Source organism: Amia ocellicauda, chromosome 2 (genome assembly GCF_036373705.1).
Source record: "Amia ocellicauda isolate fAmiCal2 chromosome 2, fAmiCal2.hap1, whole genome shotgun sequence".
Taxonomy (NCBI): domain Eukaryota; kingdom Metazoa; phylum Chordata; class Actinopteri; order Amiiformes; family Amiidae; genus Amia; species Amia ocellicauda.
Genome location: NC_089851.1, coordinates 12,395,146 through 12,413,251, shown reverse-complemented (window position 1 = coordinate 12,413,251; position 18,106 = coordinate 12,395,146). Strand labels below are relative to the sequence as shown.

The 18,106-nt window shown below is 39.1% G+C and overlaps 1 protein-coding gene across 2 annotated transcripts in view; it reads right to left on the bottom strand.

Annotated features, from left to right (window-relative positions):
* The window catches only part of mtcl1 (microtubule crosslinking factor 1), a 57,710-nt gene that overhangs the window by 14,873 nt on the left and 24,731 nt on the right, over positions 1-18,106 (bottom strand). For both annotated transcript variants that reach the window (XM_066718871.1, XM_066718880.1), the window contains exons 4-9: positions 12,331-12,390; positions 10,697-12,070; positions 7,868-8,014; positions 3,028-3,150; positions 2,382-2,615; positions 2,066-2,227 (exon numbers count right to left, since the gene is read on the bottom strand). In XM_066718871.1, coding sequence (XP_066574968.1) covers positions 2,066-2,227; positions 2,382-2,615; positions 3,028-3,150; positions 7,868-8,014; positions 10,697-12,070; positions 12,331-12,390 — 2,100 coding nt within the window. The remainder of the gene's footprint in view (positions 1-2,065; positions 2,228-2,381; positions 2,616-3,027; positions 3,151-7,867; positions 8,015-10,696; positions 12,071-12,330; positions 12,391-18,106) is intronic.

Here is an 18,106-nt window from a genome sequence, read left to right as displayed (position 1 = left end):
TCAGCAGATTTTGTAAATGTTGACATATGTAAATAACCAAATCAGTCAATCATAATATATATAAATGATTGGGATGCTGAACAGTTTGTCTCTAACGGAACAATATTATATACCCATAATATTATCAACAGCATGCAACTTTGACAAATTATATACATATTCACTCACAACAATTTGTATTATTGAAAATTATTACAATAAATATTTCCCAGATTAAAGCAATTTTGTATCAGAAATGGTTTCACACTACTACAACAAAATTGTTAAGATTACACTATAAACTATAAGATTTATAATCCATCTAGTTCTTTATTTCCCCTATATGCAACTTAATAAATGTCTGTGAGTTATTCTCTGAGGTGCACGGTTTACAACATATTTTGGTTAAATCTTCATTTCCACACACTGGAACCAGTCATTTTCACACCCATTTCCTTTATCTGCTGTCACTTCTTATTTTTTCACTTTCTAATTTACTACTTTATAAAAATATTTAATCTAACTAATGATGAGACATTTGTTGAAGTTTATTATGACAGATGCTCTTTGCATTGTATATATTTACATTGTTTGCTTGTAAAAACAAAGTTTTGAGTCTACTTCCTATTTTTTCAAATGCTATCTCTTGCTTTCAGTGTCAATCAAGCCTAATTGAGTCAAATAAGTAACTATGCAAAGACAGACAGAGTGTTTGTGCCAATGACAAATTCATATTGCAAAAAACAAGACAAAAACTCATGCCTGAGGCATCTCTCTGAATTGTCATTCTGCTTGCAAAGACTTTTACAGAGCGGGGTGGAGAGGCATTTACCGTGGAGTGAAAGCTTTCAAAATCATACTGTGGTGTATGTGCACGCAAATTCAGTATGGCATAAAAGACATTACAACATTAAATCTGAATTTGCCTACTAATGCAAGATAAGCTCAAATTGCATGCTTCCAACGCAAATCCGAACAAGGGCTCTTAAAAAAAAAAAATTGGACACTCAATCTCATCTGTATTGATATCCTATACCCGAAAGTGCTCTCTGTGGCAGGAGTCAGAAGGGTTACATACAGAGTGTTTCGTGAGAAGTGCTTTCCCAGTATTTATCACCCCGGTAGCATGGCAGGAAGTTTGTCCTCTTGATGCAAGTACAGTATCAATATCAAATGCTCTGCGGTCTAGACATTTAAAAAACAAGGAACCCAGGCCTTCTCCTTTCCTAAGTATGTGTCAAGCTAAGTAAGTAAGTGCTAAATCAGCAAAACAGCTTTGCAGCCTCCCCCCTAAAGTACAAAACGTCTTCAGAAATCATGAGATGAAAAGTAATGCAATGGAAATTGATTTCCCTATAGCCGAGTAGAAGTGTCTGGTTCATAGCTATGAAGAGGAAGTAAGTGGTGTGCTAGATTTGTCATGAACACAGAATGTATATGTTTCTTTTCCAATGTTTTTCAGTTCAGATGGGGGTCATTTCAGAAAGGGGATGTTATGACGTAGTTGATGGAATCCAGGGGATTTTGCAAATATGTTTTCATCGATTCAAGCGATTAAATATGTTGAACATATTTTCTTTACAGATAATGTAGCATTACACCATTCAAGGAATTAATTGAATGTGTGGTTCACAATTGGGTGTGGATAAAGGAGATTTCTTATTTTGCTTGAAATGAGCATCCCTTGAATTAATAAAGTAACCCTACTAAAAGGAGACATCTAATATTGCAAATATGTTCATACAGGTACTTAACAAACAAATGTTTTTCAGTGTATTATGTAACTTCCAAACAAGGTGAAGACAATATTCACAACAAATAGTCCCCTTAATGTTATTGTATGTATTTATATATTTGTTTTGTAATTGGTTTCACACTGACTTCATTAAAAATACATTTAAACAATCAACTTAACCCATTAGTTTGACATAAATAGTCAGAATCCTGCACTTCACAGAAGACCATAAATAATTATTTAGGATTGGTAAATGTGGTGCATAGACCATATTTTTAAGATGAACCTGAAAGAAAATACTTGGTCCATAACTTGTGAAGAATTTTGAGCTTGCAGAGAGAGACCCGGTACCTGTTTCTGTTGCTGAAGCAGTTCTGGAGTCTGCAGGGGGGGACTCTGAGCCCTGCCCTCCTCCGAACTGTGCGGGAAATACTCCCCCTCCGGTCCCTCGGCCTCACATTCTGCCTCGTCCAACAGGAGGTTCAGCTCCGGCATGCTGTCGATCTTCTCATACTGGAAGATCAACAACACCCCCCACATTCAGAACCAAGTCGTACAGATAGAAACAGGAAAATGCACAGTATTGTGAATGCAGGTTGAGCCACTCATCTCCCTCCTCTCGACCCAGAGTTCCAATCTCCACCCTGGAGATGTCAAGGCCACTCACTTCCATGAGATCCTCCTCCTCGTCCTCGTCTATCTTCTTGGCCTGTCTCCAGTGCTTCAGCAACCACTTGAGCTTGATGTAGAACATGAAGGTGTTCTGGCGGAAGAGCTTCACTTCCTCCAGCAGAAGGCCCTTCTCTTGAGCCCATGATTTCTCCTGCAGTTTGCCCTGAAGGCTGAGGCTCTGGACCTCCATGTCCTTCCGCAGCAGAGCTTTCCGATGCTCCTCTTCCAGCTGAGAAGGAAGTAGTTTGTTATGAATCACTGTTTATTGGTCTGCATGAATCTAGACTGGTCTGTTTCTGAGCCTGAGCAGCAGGCAGTACATACCTCACCAATGTGACAATATTATTCTCTTGTCAGCACAAGAATCATCTAAAATAATCACTTCACTCTAGGAAAAACCTATGACACACAGGGATACACTTTATAAAACAGTTCAACAGAAAAATAAAATATCTAATTACAGCTGAAAAGAAGGACTTATTGAACAGACTGAGTATATTTAATGGGGTGTTCTGTTCACTGCTGCTTTTTCAAAATAAAGTTGGGTAATAATTGATTAATGATTTCACAATTTGAAAGCAGCATCAGATCGCAGCTGATAACAACCAGGCAGGCCCTACCAGGACACACACTTGCTGTACCTGCATGATCCGGCTGGCATAGCTGTCCTGCTCCTCCTGCCGCAGTCTCCTCTCGTGCTCCAGGCGGACCTGTAACTCCCTCACTGGAGTGCTAGCCTCTGGTAAAACAGGGGCGTCCCTGAGCTACCCGCCAAGGGAAGGACACAAGGTTAACGTCACTCGCCGTGTTCATCAATCTAAAAGCTGCCTGCCAACTCTTTCCTGAGCTCAACACTTTACTACAACTTTGAGGCCTACACTTATCCAGGCCTTACGTTAAACTTTCATGCTGACTCAAAGTAAGAGTCTTGTATTTAGTGGCCACTTTGAAAAGTAACATTAATGTTTGCATGTGCACTCGATCTACATAACAGACAATTTCTGCTGATTTGGAAGTATTTGAAAGTATTTTGGAACTATAATTGCCGATTGCATACACTTGATAATATGTATATAAATGTTGATTTAGGAATGAAAGTGCAGATGTACATTCAGTTTTTTATTGTTACCTTGGATTGAGGTCTGGAAATTGTGATGGATGAAGAATGCTGACTCTGTGCTCTACTTTAACAATGATCATAGACTTGAATACCTTTTTAGATTCATTTGTGTACTTGAGTTTGAGCTCCCTGACTGAGAGTCTAAAAATATCCATTCATCTCTTAACTGTAATGTGATCATGTGGACAAGAGGATGCAAAACAGCCACAAAGCAAACCAGATCCACCTCCATGATCTACACAGCAGATGACATTTCAAATTGTCACTTTAGCAGAGCTTCTTCCATAACACAAATACCAAATAAACACAGATGACATTAGAGGGGTGTCCTTGAGACCATCTGATTGCATAATTTCTATAATACCCCACAACTCTAATATTTGTTGATATAACTGATAAAGAATGTCACAGATTTGCACATTTTGATCTACATTTTGGCCACTTTATTAGGTATAGTAACCTAATATTGAGTTGCTCCCCCTTTTGCCCTCAGAACAGCCCAAATTATTTGGGGCATGGACTCTACAAGGTGTCTAAAGTGTGTCACAGGGATGCTGGCCCATGATGACTCCATGGCTTCCCATGTTGCCAATTGGCTGGTAGTAGATCTCTACTCTGAATAGCTCGTCCCATCCCACGCCACAGATGCTCAACTAGATTGAGATCTGGTGACTGAGCAGGTCACTGCAGTAAGCTGAATTCACGATCATGTTCCTGGAACCATTCCTAGACAATCCTGGTCTTGTGGCATTGGGCATTATCCTGCTGAAAGAACCCATTTGCAGATGGATACAATGCTGCCATGAAGGGATGCACCTGATCAGCAACAATGTTACTCCACTCATATCAAGGGACATAATGTGTGCCACGAAAACACACCTAACACCACCACCACTTATGCATATTTTGGCATATCTGATATCCCAGTCCTCCCATCAATGTGAAACAGCAGGAACCAGGATTTATCAGAGTGTGGCGGAAAAATATAGAAATCCTATCCTGCCTTTGTCCTTGGTGTGCTGTTACTCTTAACTTTGTTATCAGCAGCTCACATTCCTTTCTTGCAACGTATTAACTGCAAAGTACATTCTAATGCAACTGGCAATGTAGAGGTTAATGATTTTTAATCATGAGTAATGATTATAATATTGATAAAGATGGGAAGGCATAGTTTAGAATGCCAACGAAATCATTGCTATAGTTATTAGAAATGACCATTCAGACACTGATTATAATATGTTAAGGCCCCTTGGGCGTATGTCCCAGAGGGGGTATAAAAGCTTTGTTCTGTCTTAAAACTTTTGGGGAACAGTGTCATGCTGGCCTAAAATCCTTTGAGTTCTGTGTTGCGCTGTTCCTCCCGTGCACATAATAAATTCTGACTAGAACTCCGGACTCCAAAACCTTCTTCCATCACAATAGCAAGCAATGTTTTTCCAATCCTCCAATGTCCAGTGTTTGGGTTGCTTAGCCTGACTCAAATGCAGTTTCTTGTATTTTGTATTTCAGAGTGGAACTTGGTTAGGTAGTCAGATGCCATACCCTAGCCGTGACAAGGTACGATGAGTTGTGCATTCTGATTCGCCTCTTTCAGCACCACTGTTGTACTCACTTGTTGTTATAGTTGTTATTTGACTGACTGTAGCCCGCCTGTTATTCTGCACAAGTCGTGTCAGCCTCCATAAGCCCCTTTCATCATCTGGATATTTTTTGAGTGGTGGACCATTCTCAATACACCTGTGACACTGTCATGTGTGAAAACAACAGCAGGGTTGCCGTTTCTGACACTCTCATACCGGCACGTTTGGCTTACCCATTCTCCCTCTGAATTGCACACACACAATCCCTAGGAACCTGCCTAAATGTTTTAAAAAGCATAGTTTGAACATGTGATGCTGTGAAGTCTATTTCATGGAGGTGGACCTAATAAAGTGGCCACTCAGTGTACACCTGCATTTTCTTTTCTAAACCAACTTTTATGTATACATTTGGAGGCATATGCATGTCACTTTTGAAGTGAGAATAGCAGACTGTTTGCATTTCCTGGTAACAATGCCTTTCCCTATCGCCGCAGTGGATGTGAAGAAGAAAGGAGGAGAATTCAATGCCAGGAGTTACATTCTATCTTCATTAAAATAACTGCTCTCCAGTGAATAACACTTAACCCACCAGCTACTTCAGGGAAAAGTCATCTAGTCTTTAATATTACATCAGAAAAAAAAACTAGCTTAACATAACTGAACTCTATATGTGTACTTTTGTAAAGCTACAATCTGCTTTTAATATTTATGTGTGTAAGTTAAATAAAGACTGCAGAAAATCTGCCACCTCAAAAGAAAATACTACAGAAGATGTGTTGTTGAATTGTACTGTAAACATGTGCATTCAACATAACTCCCCTCATTAGCAATCTCTTCTGCACATACTCTAAGCATTTTATCATAAAAGGTTGGCAGTTTATAGCAGTCTATGTTTGCCCATTCATAGCATATCTATGCTGGTTGTATTTTTGTTTTCACTTTCAGTAGGGAAATAGAAGGCGCCAGTACATTGATTTCACTACCTGTGTCTTTGACTGTGTGTTTGGGGTCATTATTAAAGTGCAATAATTTACTCAATGTAACCCTGTTTGTTATGTTCACCAGTGTTTATTCCCAGACAACTGACTGGGTGGTTTCAGATTTTCATATTTTGTCTCAATTTGTAGTTATGAAATGGGTCTTAAACTTTCTGACTGAGAGGGGATTACACTCCCTTGCATGGGGTAATTGCCAGGAAAACATCCCCTATTTTATTTTGAAATAATAACATGTGGCATAAGCCATCTTTCTTTGCCTAAATTACATTTCAATAAGACTGAGGTGACCGTAAGTCACATTTGTCCTGTCCTGTAAATTAAGATTTACATATATGTACATTAACAAGATCCTTCTAAGCTTCTACTAGCATGTACTGTATAATTCATAGGAAATACTTTTAAATGTTTGATTATTCAGGGCAGAATGCTGATTTAAATCCAACCTAATCTGAGATGGCACAGAAAAGCCTGAGGGGCAGATTCTTCACAGCAAACTAACTGAAAGTGGCAGTGTGTTCTGAAAGTAATGGTCATATCACAATATAATGACAGGTATTAGTTATGCCTTGAAGACCAGTGCCACAAAGATATGTAAAATGTGTTACTGCCCCAATAGCATTTAAAGTGTCATATACATTCAATGTACACATAGAAAGGCAAAATGCTGCCAAACCAATGAAACTGATTACTTTTAGTGTTCGATCACTTAGATATTAATGGAAGTGCATTAGCAACAGTACAAGTAGCTGAAATTTAGTTGGGTCACAATCCTATTTTAAAATATCTTCCAAACCTATAAACTCTCCAGTCTTTGTGCTCTGTATAATATTAAGTAATTAAAGTCTGTAAATAATAAGGTTAATCTTTTACAAACATATTGCTTTTTGTGCCAGTACAAAATATCCCAATGACACAAAAAAGGCCTGTGTATCAAAATTAATTGAGAGAACAGTGTACATTTTGGAAGTTAGACCCAATTATGAAAATATTTCTCTCTTTTCCTCTTAAAGTTTCTACCTTTAAGGGAAGTGTCACTAAAAGACCACAAGAAGTGCAGTAGCAAATGACAATAAGAACAATAAACAAATGAACAAACAAATAAACAAATACATCAATAAAATCATACAGTTTGCAATAAGAAGCAGTGGCTGATAAAGTGAGGGATTTTGTGAGGGAAAAACTTAAATAAAAATAGAGGAATGATGCGGAGTTGATTTCCTACCTTCCCTTATGATTCTTACTTGACAGGCGCTTAGGTTTGTGGAGCCAAGACTTGAGGACATGACTTTTATGTGCGTGCTTTACTATATGTTACTTTGCAATATGTTTTACTTTACAATGTGTCACAAAGAAAATCATAATGCAACACTATTTTTTAAAGACATATCAATTAATACATGTAATCTTATTGCAATGGAAGCCACAGTTATTTGGGAGAAATTAACATTAGCATTTTGATGCTTCCTTTGTAAGAGCTTAATTGAAAACCCACTAACAGTTTTGTGCTGTTGTTGGAAAACAAGAATCAAAATGATTACATGTATTTATAGAATCCAAGACTCTCACCTCAACTGGGTAAAGACCACTAAACCAAACTCACTTAATGTTCAGCGTGGAAAAGGGCTCAGTTCTGTGCCACGTTGACTCCACTTTGCCACCAACCCAACCTTATACAATATGGGTTTTCCCCAACCATCATTAATATTATGAATTGAGGATGTTGTGTCATTTAATTTTTTTTTAAAACCTTAAACTGTTAAAGGAAGAGTGATGAGGCACTGACCTCTATATTTAAACACTCTGGCCTGTAGTACTTATTGTCTCCATCGGTTCTCCTGCTTTGGTCTGCACCCAGATGACCGCTGTGGGTCTCTGGCTCCACTTCAAGCTCCTGTGCTAGATGCCACTCCGTCTGATCCCTCAGTTTGGACTGTGGGGGGGGGGGTTAGGGGGGCAGGGTAAGAGGGGGAGGGGTGCATGGACGGTCGGTAAACGAAAACGAAGAACAGGGGGGGAATAAAGAAAACAAAAATGGGTAAAGGAGACGACTGAAAAAACTACAAGACAAAGAAAAGCGTGAAGAGAAAGAACAACTTAAAGACAGTGGCGTAAGAGAGTGATGAGAACAGAACTAAAATGAGGATGAGCAAAATCATGGGCTGAAACATCTGGAAAGAAAAAAAGAGAAAAAAGAGAGGAAAAAAGAATGCAAACACTGGTTATGAGAGGCGCATGCAATGAGGGATGCATGAGTCAGAAGCAACAGCTGGCACACAATCATGACAGAGTTAGGCGTCATGCAGTGAGCCCTGGTGGCGTGCCATGCAGTGCAGCACAGTGAAGGGGCTTCTGCTCAAAGTCTTAATAAATTAATATAATAATTTCCTGTGAACATGCAACATTTTATTATTGTTAAAAAATCACTTGTATTAATAATCATAATGCAAAACAGGCTTGGTGTGTTCCCCTCCAAAAATGTATATTGGCAAAGTTTCCTCCTCGTACCTGATAACTAATGTGGTATTTAGTAAGTCTTTTGAGCCGAAACGTATCATTTTAACGGAATACCATTTAAAGTGCAGCAATAATGCTTTTTATTAAAACATATATATTAAATCAGAGCAGAAACTATACAGTTTGGTTTATTTATTATGTCCGTCAAGTATGGCTGTTGGTTGTTAATTTAAATGCAGTCTCCTATGTCAACATTGTATCCAGGTCTGTAGTCTTCAAGAATCACTTTGTAGATTTGTTTCTGTGATTTAATGATTCTGCTCTACCCATGTATGTTACATTTTGTTGTATATATTCTGAACTCCAGGATGGCTGCGTGGCTCGACTTGCAATTAATATCAGTATAAATTCATACTTGTTTGAGGGAGGCACTGTGCTGAAACAGAGAAAGAATTTAATAATACAAGACCTGTAGCCCTCTGTGTCTCTAAGAAACTGTACTTTTTAATGTAATAAAGCTTAGAGAAGATTAATAAACCAAAACCTACTATGCAAAGCTCACCACTAGCTAGACAAAAAAGAACCAAAATCTACAGAAGTGATTCTTCAAGTCGACTTGAATGTGAAAATGTAAATATTTGCACCATGCTTGACGTCATGTTCCAGCTTAGCATGCTGAGCAGGATTTTGTTTCTGAAGAAATTCAGTCTCCTTTACTACTTAAGGAAGTATTATACCTAAGATTTTCCAGTGCTTTGCACAGAAATATTGGTATCACGGGCCTATATCTACACCAGAGTGCCGTAAAAGTACATTTCCGTCCTGCACTGGGAAATCTCATAGCTATTAAAGCAGTGAAAGAAGAGGAACCATACCAAGCGATTTGGTCATTAAACAGCAACATAAAATAAAACAGCAAAAGCAGCAGCAGCAGTGAAAACAATATCGCAGAAAAGCTCAGTCTGGAGGCAGGGGGTCTGCAGTGTGGCCACTTCTCTTAAAGGCTTAAGCAGGCCTTATCATTTATACATGAGCAGTCAGGAAACACGGTGATCATATGCACAGCCCTCAAAGTGAACTTAATTGGTCCACCTTCTCAGAAACTAAGCAAAGCTGATGCAATCGTTCTGAGATTGATCCCCTAAGAATTAGGAACAACATTTTATTTAGGATAAATGAAAAATGACAAAACAGACACTGGGGACAGAGTTATAATATGAAGATAACTTGGCATTCTTATGTCCAAAAGACAATTCTGTAATTCATAAGGTACAGAAATAATACACTGTACACTATATAAAAATTAGATGTTTAAGAATACTTTCTTGTTGACAAGAAAAGCTTACTTCAAGCAATCAAAGAGATGCATGTGTCTATTGTTATTAAATTGCTATGCAAGACAGCTTTGCTATTTACCTTTCCCAAAGACTAGAAGGAAGAAATTTTGAGCATTTTTACAGTAGTATGAGAAATCTTTTCATGTTGCAATGGCAGCCAAAGGTCATGCCAGTGTTAAATAGACACATGTATTATTGTAGAATCTCTTTTAATGAATGACCCTTTCAAATGAACTCAAACCTGTCAGGAGATATTATACAGTTAATATAACAATTTTATACAGTTTAAATAATAAAACAATGATTTTTAGATGCATTTTATATATCGATTGATCAGATAAATATTATTAAAAAAAAAAAAATTGTATACTAATACTCCCATGCTCATTAATTAGAAGTATTGTATTGCCATTGTAGTTCTAACTGGAATCCAGATATCAAGTGCATTGAATCTATACAGACCACGAGGAAGGCATACTGTATTGTAAAAGGATTTTAATCTTAAGTGGCTCTTGGACCGAACTTTTTTTCATATTTTATACATTCATAGTTTTTAAGTTGCTAGATACTCATCACACCAAGAGCGGTGGTAAACAATGCCACAAGGTTGAGTATCTGTCCTTAAACTTGCCCTTGTTGAAAATAAGTCATGCCAATTTCCCAATGAATACATTTACTGTTTCTTTAATGAGCAGCTGCCATCTGCAGGCATTTTTTTTTCCATCACCAATACATAAAAAGCAGCAGCAATTTCTTATGTTGTAATGTTCTGGTGGCAGCATGAGGTCTTTACGTAAAAGAGTGAAAAAGCAGATGCTTACCTGGAAGTCTGTGATGAGGTCCTTCCCTAGGGTCCCAATGGGCGAGTCCCGTGACATGGAGGTGACTCCAGACAGAAAACTCGTTGACTCGGTGAGGTTTGGCATAGGGGAGAGGTCATCCACCTGATCCCTGAGGCCTTCGCCAAGGTGGTCCACTTTCTCCATGAAGGTATGCAGCTCTGTCCTGAAGGCCTTCATGCGGGTGTTGATGGCATCCAGGAGCTGAGGCTCTGCCTTGCCCTCTGCCACATCACCATCTCCTTTGAATTCCTCCTGAAGAGCTGACCCACCTGTCACCAGAAGCTTAGCATCGTAGATCAAGCTGTCGGTGTCCGTGATGAGGCAGTCCACCGTCTTCCCTAGCCGCTCTGCCTCACGCTTCACATTGGCTACAGTCTCAGTGTCTGCCTTTTTCCGCTGGGCCAGTCCCACTGGGGTGAGATCACTCACCTCCGAGGGTTTCCCACTGCCAAACCCAGAGGTCTTCTCAAAGAGATCCTCAGAATCACTCTCCCCACCAACTGGGCCTTCTCTTTTCGGCTGCAAAGGCAACATCCTGCCGGCGTCCTCATCTTCACATTCTTTCTTGCCTGCGTCACTCTCAGCGTCGCTGTCCCGTGGGCTAGCTGTGCGCAAGCCAAGATGGGACGCCAAATCATAACGCTGCACGTTCGAGATTAGGACACGGTTCTCGTACTGAAGTTTCATCACCTTTCCGCTCAGCTCATTAATTTGCATCCGTGCCGCTTTCAGCTCCTCCTGCAGTAATCCTCCCCCACTGGGAGGAAACCCACTGTTGCCACTACCAGGCTTGGACACCCCATCTTCCTCAACCCAACAAGCTTCCTGGCTTGGTCCAAACTTGAACCGGTTCAGCTCACTGGTTAGCTGCTTATTGTGATCCTCTATCTCAGAGATAGATCGCCGCAGCAACTCTGCCTCTTCCTCCACAAACTGCAGGTGGCGTCGTAGCTCTGCAGCCGACTCCAGGGAATCCCCGTAAGGAGACGTGGGCACACTGGAGATATGCTCCCTCCCCAAGCAGTCCTTCTCGTACTGACAACGGATGTCCTCATTCTCAGCTCTCAGCCCCCTGTTCTCCACTTCCAGCTCCACGATTTTCCTGCCTAGGATGTTAGCTTCCTCCTCCACCAGTTTGAGACGCAACTTGAGCTCGGCCTCCCTAGTGCTTGGCGGTCCACCACACTCTCCAGTGGGTAAGGGGCTGTCCACATCCCCATAGACGGACTTGTACTTCTGTAGCTCCTGCTCCAGCTCATCTTTCTCCCGACCAAGCTTGGCCATCTTCTTACGCATGAGGGCCGACTCCTCTTTGGAAAACTGGAGCTGACATCTGAGGTCCGCACTATCCTCCTGCACAGAATGAAGGTTAGTAGAGATGGCGTTAAGAGAGGAAAATATAATAAAAAATACATGAGTGCTCTGTATTTGTTACTTTAAGCAGCATGTTTAATGTGACACATACAATTAGGAACTTACAGATATCTGAACACTTTGATGTGCAATTGACACAGAAATGGTGGGAAAAACAACCATTAGACCTGATATTACTAAAGAGAGTAATTTAACTTTTTTTTTTTTTTTATCTCCTACATTACAAATATGAAACCAACCTGAGCCATAGACTTCTTTTCCTTGTGCATTTCTCGACTCCCTCTTCTCTTCAAAGAACTCTGTAGAAATAAAATAGAAACAGTAAATTAATACTCAAAACAAATACATTGTTAAATAAATATTTTGAGGTAGGTAGTCCCCATGCTTTTCCATGTGGGAATGTTTTCATGGAAAAATAAAACTCTTGTAAATGACATAGTGAAGAGTTTTTACTGACAAATGAATCTGGAATACAGCATTATGTAAAACGCAGTGCACAGGATTTAACCTACATTTAAATGGGTAGTATTGCATAGGATACATTATGTACCCTGAAGCATTTTATGGATTTATTTATTCTACATAAAAAAAAAAAACTATTCATCTTGAATGTTTCACTGTATATTTCTTTAGAATGAATATGTTGATTCACTGGGATTTCCCTAAAACAGAAGTTTTTCAATGCATAAGCTGCATATACATTATGAATTATTGCCAATAATTTATATTTTAAAATTGAAAACGAACATTAAATCATAACATCTATGACAGTAGAATTAAGGTGAACCAGTGGTGGACGAGAAACATATTGATCAGCTTGTATATCAGAAATGGTCAAATAATGTACTATTCTCACTACCCTTTAAATCATTGCCAGTATGCTTTACTCTCTATTAGCTGTGTATTTTAAAACATGTCAAACAGTCTGTAACCTATAAAATGGGTTCATGTGCTTTCACTACTAATTGTTGGGAGCTAATGGGCAATTATTTCTTCTTTCATTTAATAAATAAGACTAAGGAGTGTTCGCCAATGGCTGATTATATCAGTGCAGTGAAATCACCCATTTCCCATTTAACAAGTCATTATAGGTTTTAATTCTTCACTGAAGTTAAATTAAGGTGAACATTTACACATTTTATTCTTCAGTCACGGCTATAAATTTGAAGAGTCTGATCAACAACTGTCCATATTGTTTCATATAAAGAGGCAAAGCAGTGATGGAGAGCTCTTATAAGCCAGTGCTTGTTTGAAATATGGATGTTTTCAAAAAAGATTGTAACCATCTGTATTGTTTTTTGTGTTTTTTACAAAATTGTATGTATTCGCTCGTGCAGCCGTCATTTGTGCATCATCATACTATTCCTGCATTGATCATCACCACTACAAAAAGCAAATGGAAAAATACTTCAAGTTGAGACACTCCACAAGGTTTTCAAAGGCGTTCTTGAATATACGTCTATTTCTTTCAGGTTATGTAGGGACTGTTTTTTATTCATTACATATATTTACTTAATTACATATATGCTATTGATACAGATAAATTGGTCAGATGGCACATTTTCAAAGGTTTCATAAGAACACAATAAAACCGCATTAACCGTGTGGGCACTGCAAAGGGGATAACAAATACAAACGTTGTTGACTGGTAACACATTTATATATTAAAAACAACACTTACTGGCTAGTGTTAGACATTCATTACAGATTATAAAATCATCTCCAAAGCATGTATTGACAACCTGCTTTGCTAAGAAGCTTGAAAAGACGACTTAATCTCATTTGATCTTTTAAATGCCTCAGTGGCTTCTCATTGTCGAGCAAAAGGCAGGCAAGTTTGTGTATTTCATATGCCAGCTACCTGGATAAAGCTGCTGATTCTGCCTTTGAAATGTATATTCTATGAAGGAGCAACATACTACAGTATCAGCCCATATCTGAACACCAAAAGGAAAACCTTTGCTTTAAGAATCGGTACTACAAGAAAGCTTTTGCCAATTAAGCAATCAAGTGTAAAACAAAACTAAATACAAATATGTGTGTCCACGAAGAAGATACATGATCTGTTCTCCGTCTGCTGAAGGGAATGCCGCGAAGAACCATATTGAAAGCACAAAGCTAACAAAGCTAAAATTCTCTGCTGATCTGAGAGATTTGTGGAAAACAGTGTCGTCTGGGGCTAGTTAGAGAGAATATGGCTACTAGCTTAAGGCTGACAGCGAAAAAAGATACAGGGATGAAAACTCAGAGAAAGAGAGAGACTGCAGCACAGATTTACTGTTACAGCCTACTGAGCAACGAAATAGGAAGAGCATCCTCATCCATCACTGTCACAGCAATATAAAACTCACAGGGCACAGGTATGGGCTTTCCCATTAAATCAACTCTCTGCATAATCAGAGGAAAATCAGGGAATGACAGCGTTTTGGGGCTATTCTCTTGTTTTCTATCACCATGAGATTGCTGTTAATAGCAAACCCTTATTTAAGTCTGATTTTAATGTTTAATAGATCCCTTTTAAAATCGGAAAAATACAATACATACACCGGCCACATTTCTGTTCGCTATACAAACCAGTTATAGGGAAAGTATTACATACATTTTAGGTGGCCTTAATATAATACTCTGTTTAAGATTGAATTAATTATTATTACACTTTAATACATACTATCTGAGTTTGTTTTACCATCTTGCTGTTCACACGTAAGACATAAGACAACATTTCTTGTGCGTCACCAGTTGTCAGCAGTGAGAGCCAGCTTGGCACCTGCTATCCTTGAGTGTGTGCCCGCAGACACCCCTTCTTAGAGCTGTGATCCCCGTTTAATACTTCTCATTCTTGCCCTGGCAACAGTGGTAAGCTCACAATCAAGGGAGACAGGATTAAGGATTGCCTGCAAGGCTACGCTTTAGAGAAAACTCCACCCTGTAATACCTCTCTGAACTGTACATGACCATCATAATAATAGAACTAACAAATGGGATGTTGTGTGTTATGGATGCTACAAGTTTGTGTGCGTCTCACAAGGGAAATACAATTATATAGGAAATGAATAATAAATTAACACATTCAAAGCAAGCTGTGCAAAGATAACAATGGCAATCTCATATCAACACAGTGATTGCTGTAGCAACAGACACACAAACTGATCGATTGTATAAATATAATAGGATTCCACTTCAGTCATCAAGTTCCCAGAATTCTAAGGCAGATGGAGTGACAATTTGTTTTAGTTTCTGTTCCTGTATCCTGCATTTAGTCAACACCTAATATAGGAAACACATTTAGAAAGCTTTACAGAAAGGTTTAAATACTAAGCTGTGTTTAGTTTGAATCGTTTTGGACAAATTTGCCAATGTGTTTGCATGCTACCAGTAGTCTTTGGTACTGTGTTTTTAGAACAGGTTGAATACAGAATCAGACCCAAGTACAGCAGACCCATAATAAGGTACAGTATATTTCTATTAAATTGATCTATCTCTGGTGTTGCATATATATTTGACTTCATTCTGACACCTCACTGGGACCAGCTCCAGTTAAGGGCACACACAGTACACCTTTACATAGCCTAGAGCTCACATATTACATCCAGTAATCGCTCTCAGCTAGGTTAACAACCTGAGCCGTCACTGCTCCCATTAACACCACCATTCGGCAGTCAGAATTCATTAAGTCCTGGCAATGTGAGCTCAAAGAGAGGTAAAGCTGTGCATCAATTATACAGCTGCGTTTTCTGGGGTTTGAAGATTTTAATTATTGTTTTTAATCATCCCTGACATCCAAGTGTATTGATGAATGCATTTCAAATATAAGTACAGGAAAAACCTTCTGAACTACAAAAACCTTATTTACAAAAGGCATCTCAGCATGAACACAGGAGCAAGCTGAAGTTGCAAACAATCAGTATTGTACAAAGCAGGGGGAGCGGCAAAGGAGAAGTCACAGTAAAACAATAGAAGTGCTAACAATACATAAATACAAGGGAGCATAAGGAAGCATAGTTAAATAAAGTGCATAATCGCAAGAGTGGTGAGCAGAGATTAGGCTGCTCCATTACAGGTATAGTCAAAACAGGTGTGTCTTGAGTAATCGTGGGAAGGTGGTCAGGGACTCAGCTGTCCTGATCTCAGCAGAAAGGTCATTCCACCACGTAGAGGCAAGTGTGGAAAAGAAGCAGGCAGAGATAGTAAGATTAGAATTGAAATGGAGAGATCAGTAGAAGGTAAGGAGGAGGTGAGAAAGAAGAGAAGATCTGATTTGGAAAGTCTGAGCTTAAGATGACAGCAAATACAGCAAAAAGACAGGATGAGATGCGAGAGGGGATGAGGGGGTCAGAAGAGGGAAAGAAAGGAAGATTTGGGCATCATCTACATTGAAGTGCTAGGAAAACCCATGGGTTTGGCTCAGAGAGTGAGCGAACAGGAGTGGGCCCAGGACAGAGCCGTGTAGTTGTGGTGTGGACAATGATCCATCCCATGTCACCTGGTGGCCACTGAAGCAGGAGGAGAACCAGTCAAGAGCAGTGCCACAGATTCCAAGATGGTCGAGGGAAAATTGACACTGTGAAAGGCTGCAGAGAGATCAAGGGGGATCAGGACAGAGGAGAGGGAGGCCGCCCAAGCAGAGTTAAGCTAGTCAATGACAGCTAGGAGAGCAGTGTCAGTGGAGTGAGCCGTGTCAAAGCCAGATTGCAGAGGGACAAGGAGCAAGTGGCGAGATAGAATAGATAGATAGCTGAGCAGAGGACTGAAGTGATCCAGGATTAAAGGCAGGAGGTGGGGAGCAGGAGGAGGCTTGAGAGGGCAGAGAGAATCAAGGGAGGAGGTGAGGGATGAGAAAAAGGTCAAAGTCGACAGATAAGAGGGGAAAAGCAGTCAATAGGAGGTAAGAGAGTGAGAGCAGTGGAGACGAGGGGGGAGGGGGAGAGAGAGCAGTAGTGATGGCAGTGGGTGGGGTGGAGAGAAGCGAGGGAAAGGGAGAACAAGCTGAAGTGGTGATCCAAGATGTTGAGAGGAGTCTTCGAGAGGCCAGAAGAGGAGCAGAAGTCATCTTTGAGCAGTTTGCAAGACTACAAGGCTAAATTGTGTCTGCTTCAGGTTTATTAAGGGCAGATAAGGCTTTAAACTTCCTGTATTCTGATGCAGAGAAAATGTGGAAAATGTACTATTAGGTTAAATCTGGTCTCTAAAAAATCTTTTAGGTATATATACAGTTATAAATGAAAAAATGGCATTACCACAGATCTCAAGAAATACAATTAAAATATTATTTTTCGCTTAAATGTTAGGGAACCTTTTGACCTTATTAATTTTGCTGGGAGAGGATAATCATGAGATTTTAACAAACCCAGAAATCTTTTTTAAACCAAAGTATGTTTGATGATTAAAGATCTCTGTGACATCATCCTTTATTAAATTAAATATTTAATTGATTAATTCTTAACATAGATCCACAGTTTCATTATGAACTCAGTTTCAGTTCATTTAGATATGTGTACAGCATGTGCAAAAGTGTGACACCAATGCCACTCTGTTTAGGCATTATAAGAAGCTTGCACTGATGCAATCCACTTCTATTTGTAATGATAGTAGACATAAAATTAATAAAAATGAACCTTTAGGAAAGAGAACACAAGACAGTTTGTTTGTTAGTCAAGGGATGTTTTCTATTTGAATTGACAGTTGTAGCTTTAAAGGCTAGTCGTAAAGATCTACCCGAGGTCTAGTAGGACAAATTGCACTGCTTTCTCTAATCTTATTCATTCTCAATTGAGTAAATCAAATAACGTTAAATTAAAAAAAGTATTTAGAACAATGATTAATTATTATTCAAACCGCTGCATATGTAAAATATCAAACAGTAAATTATTCATATTTTCATACAGAATGCATTAATAATTGTTTGGACTGGGGTATATGATTTTTAATTCGCTATTTTACTTGTTTTCTTATTTCAAACGAGGAAAGCAAATCCCACATGGATTCAGGAAAGTCATTTGCAGGATGAATTAATTA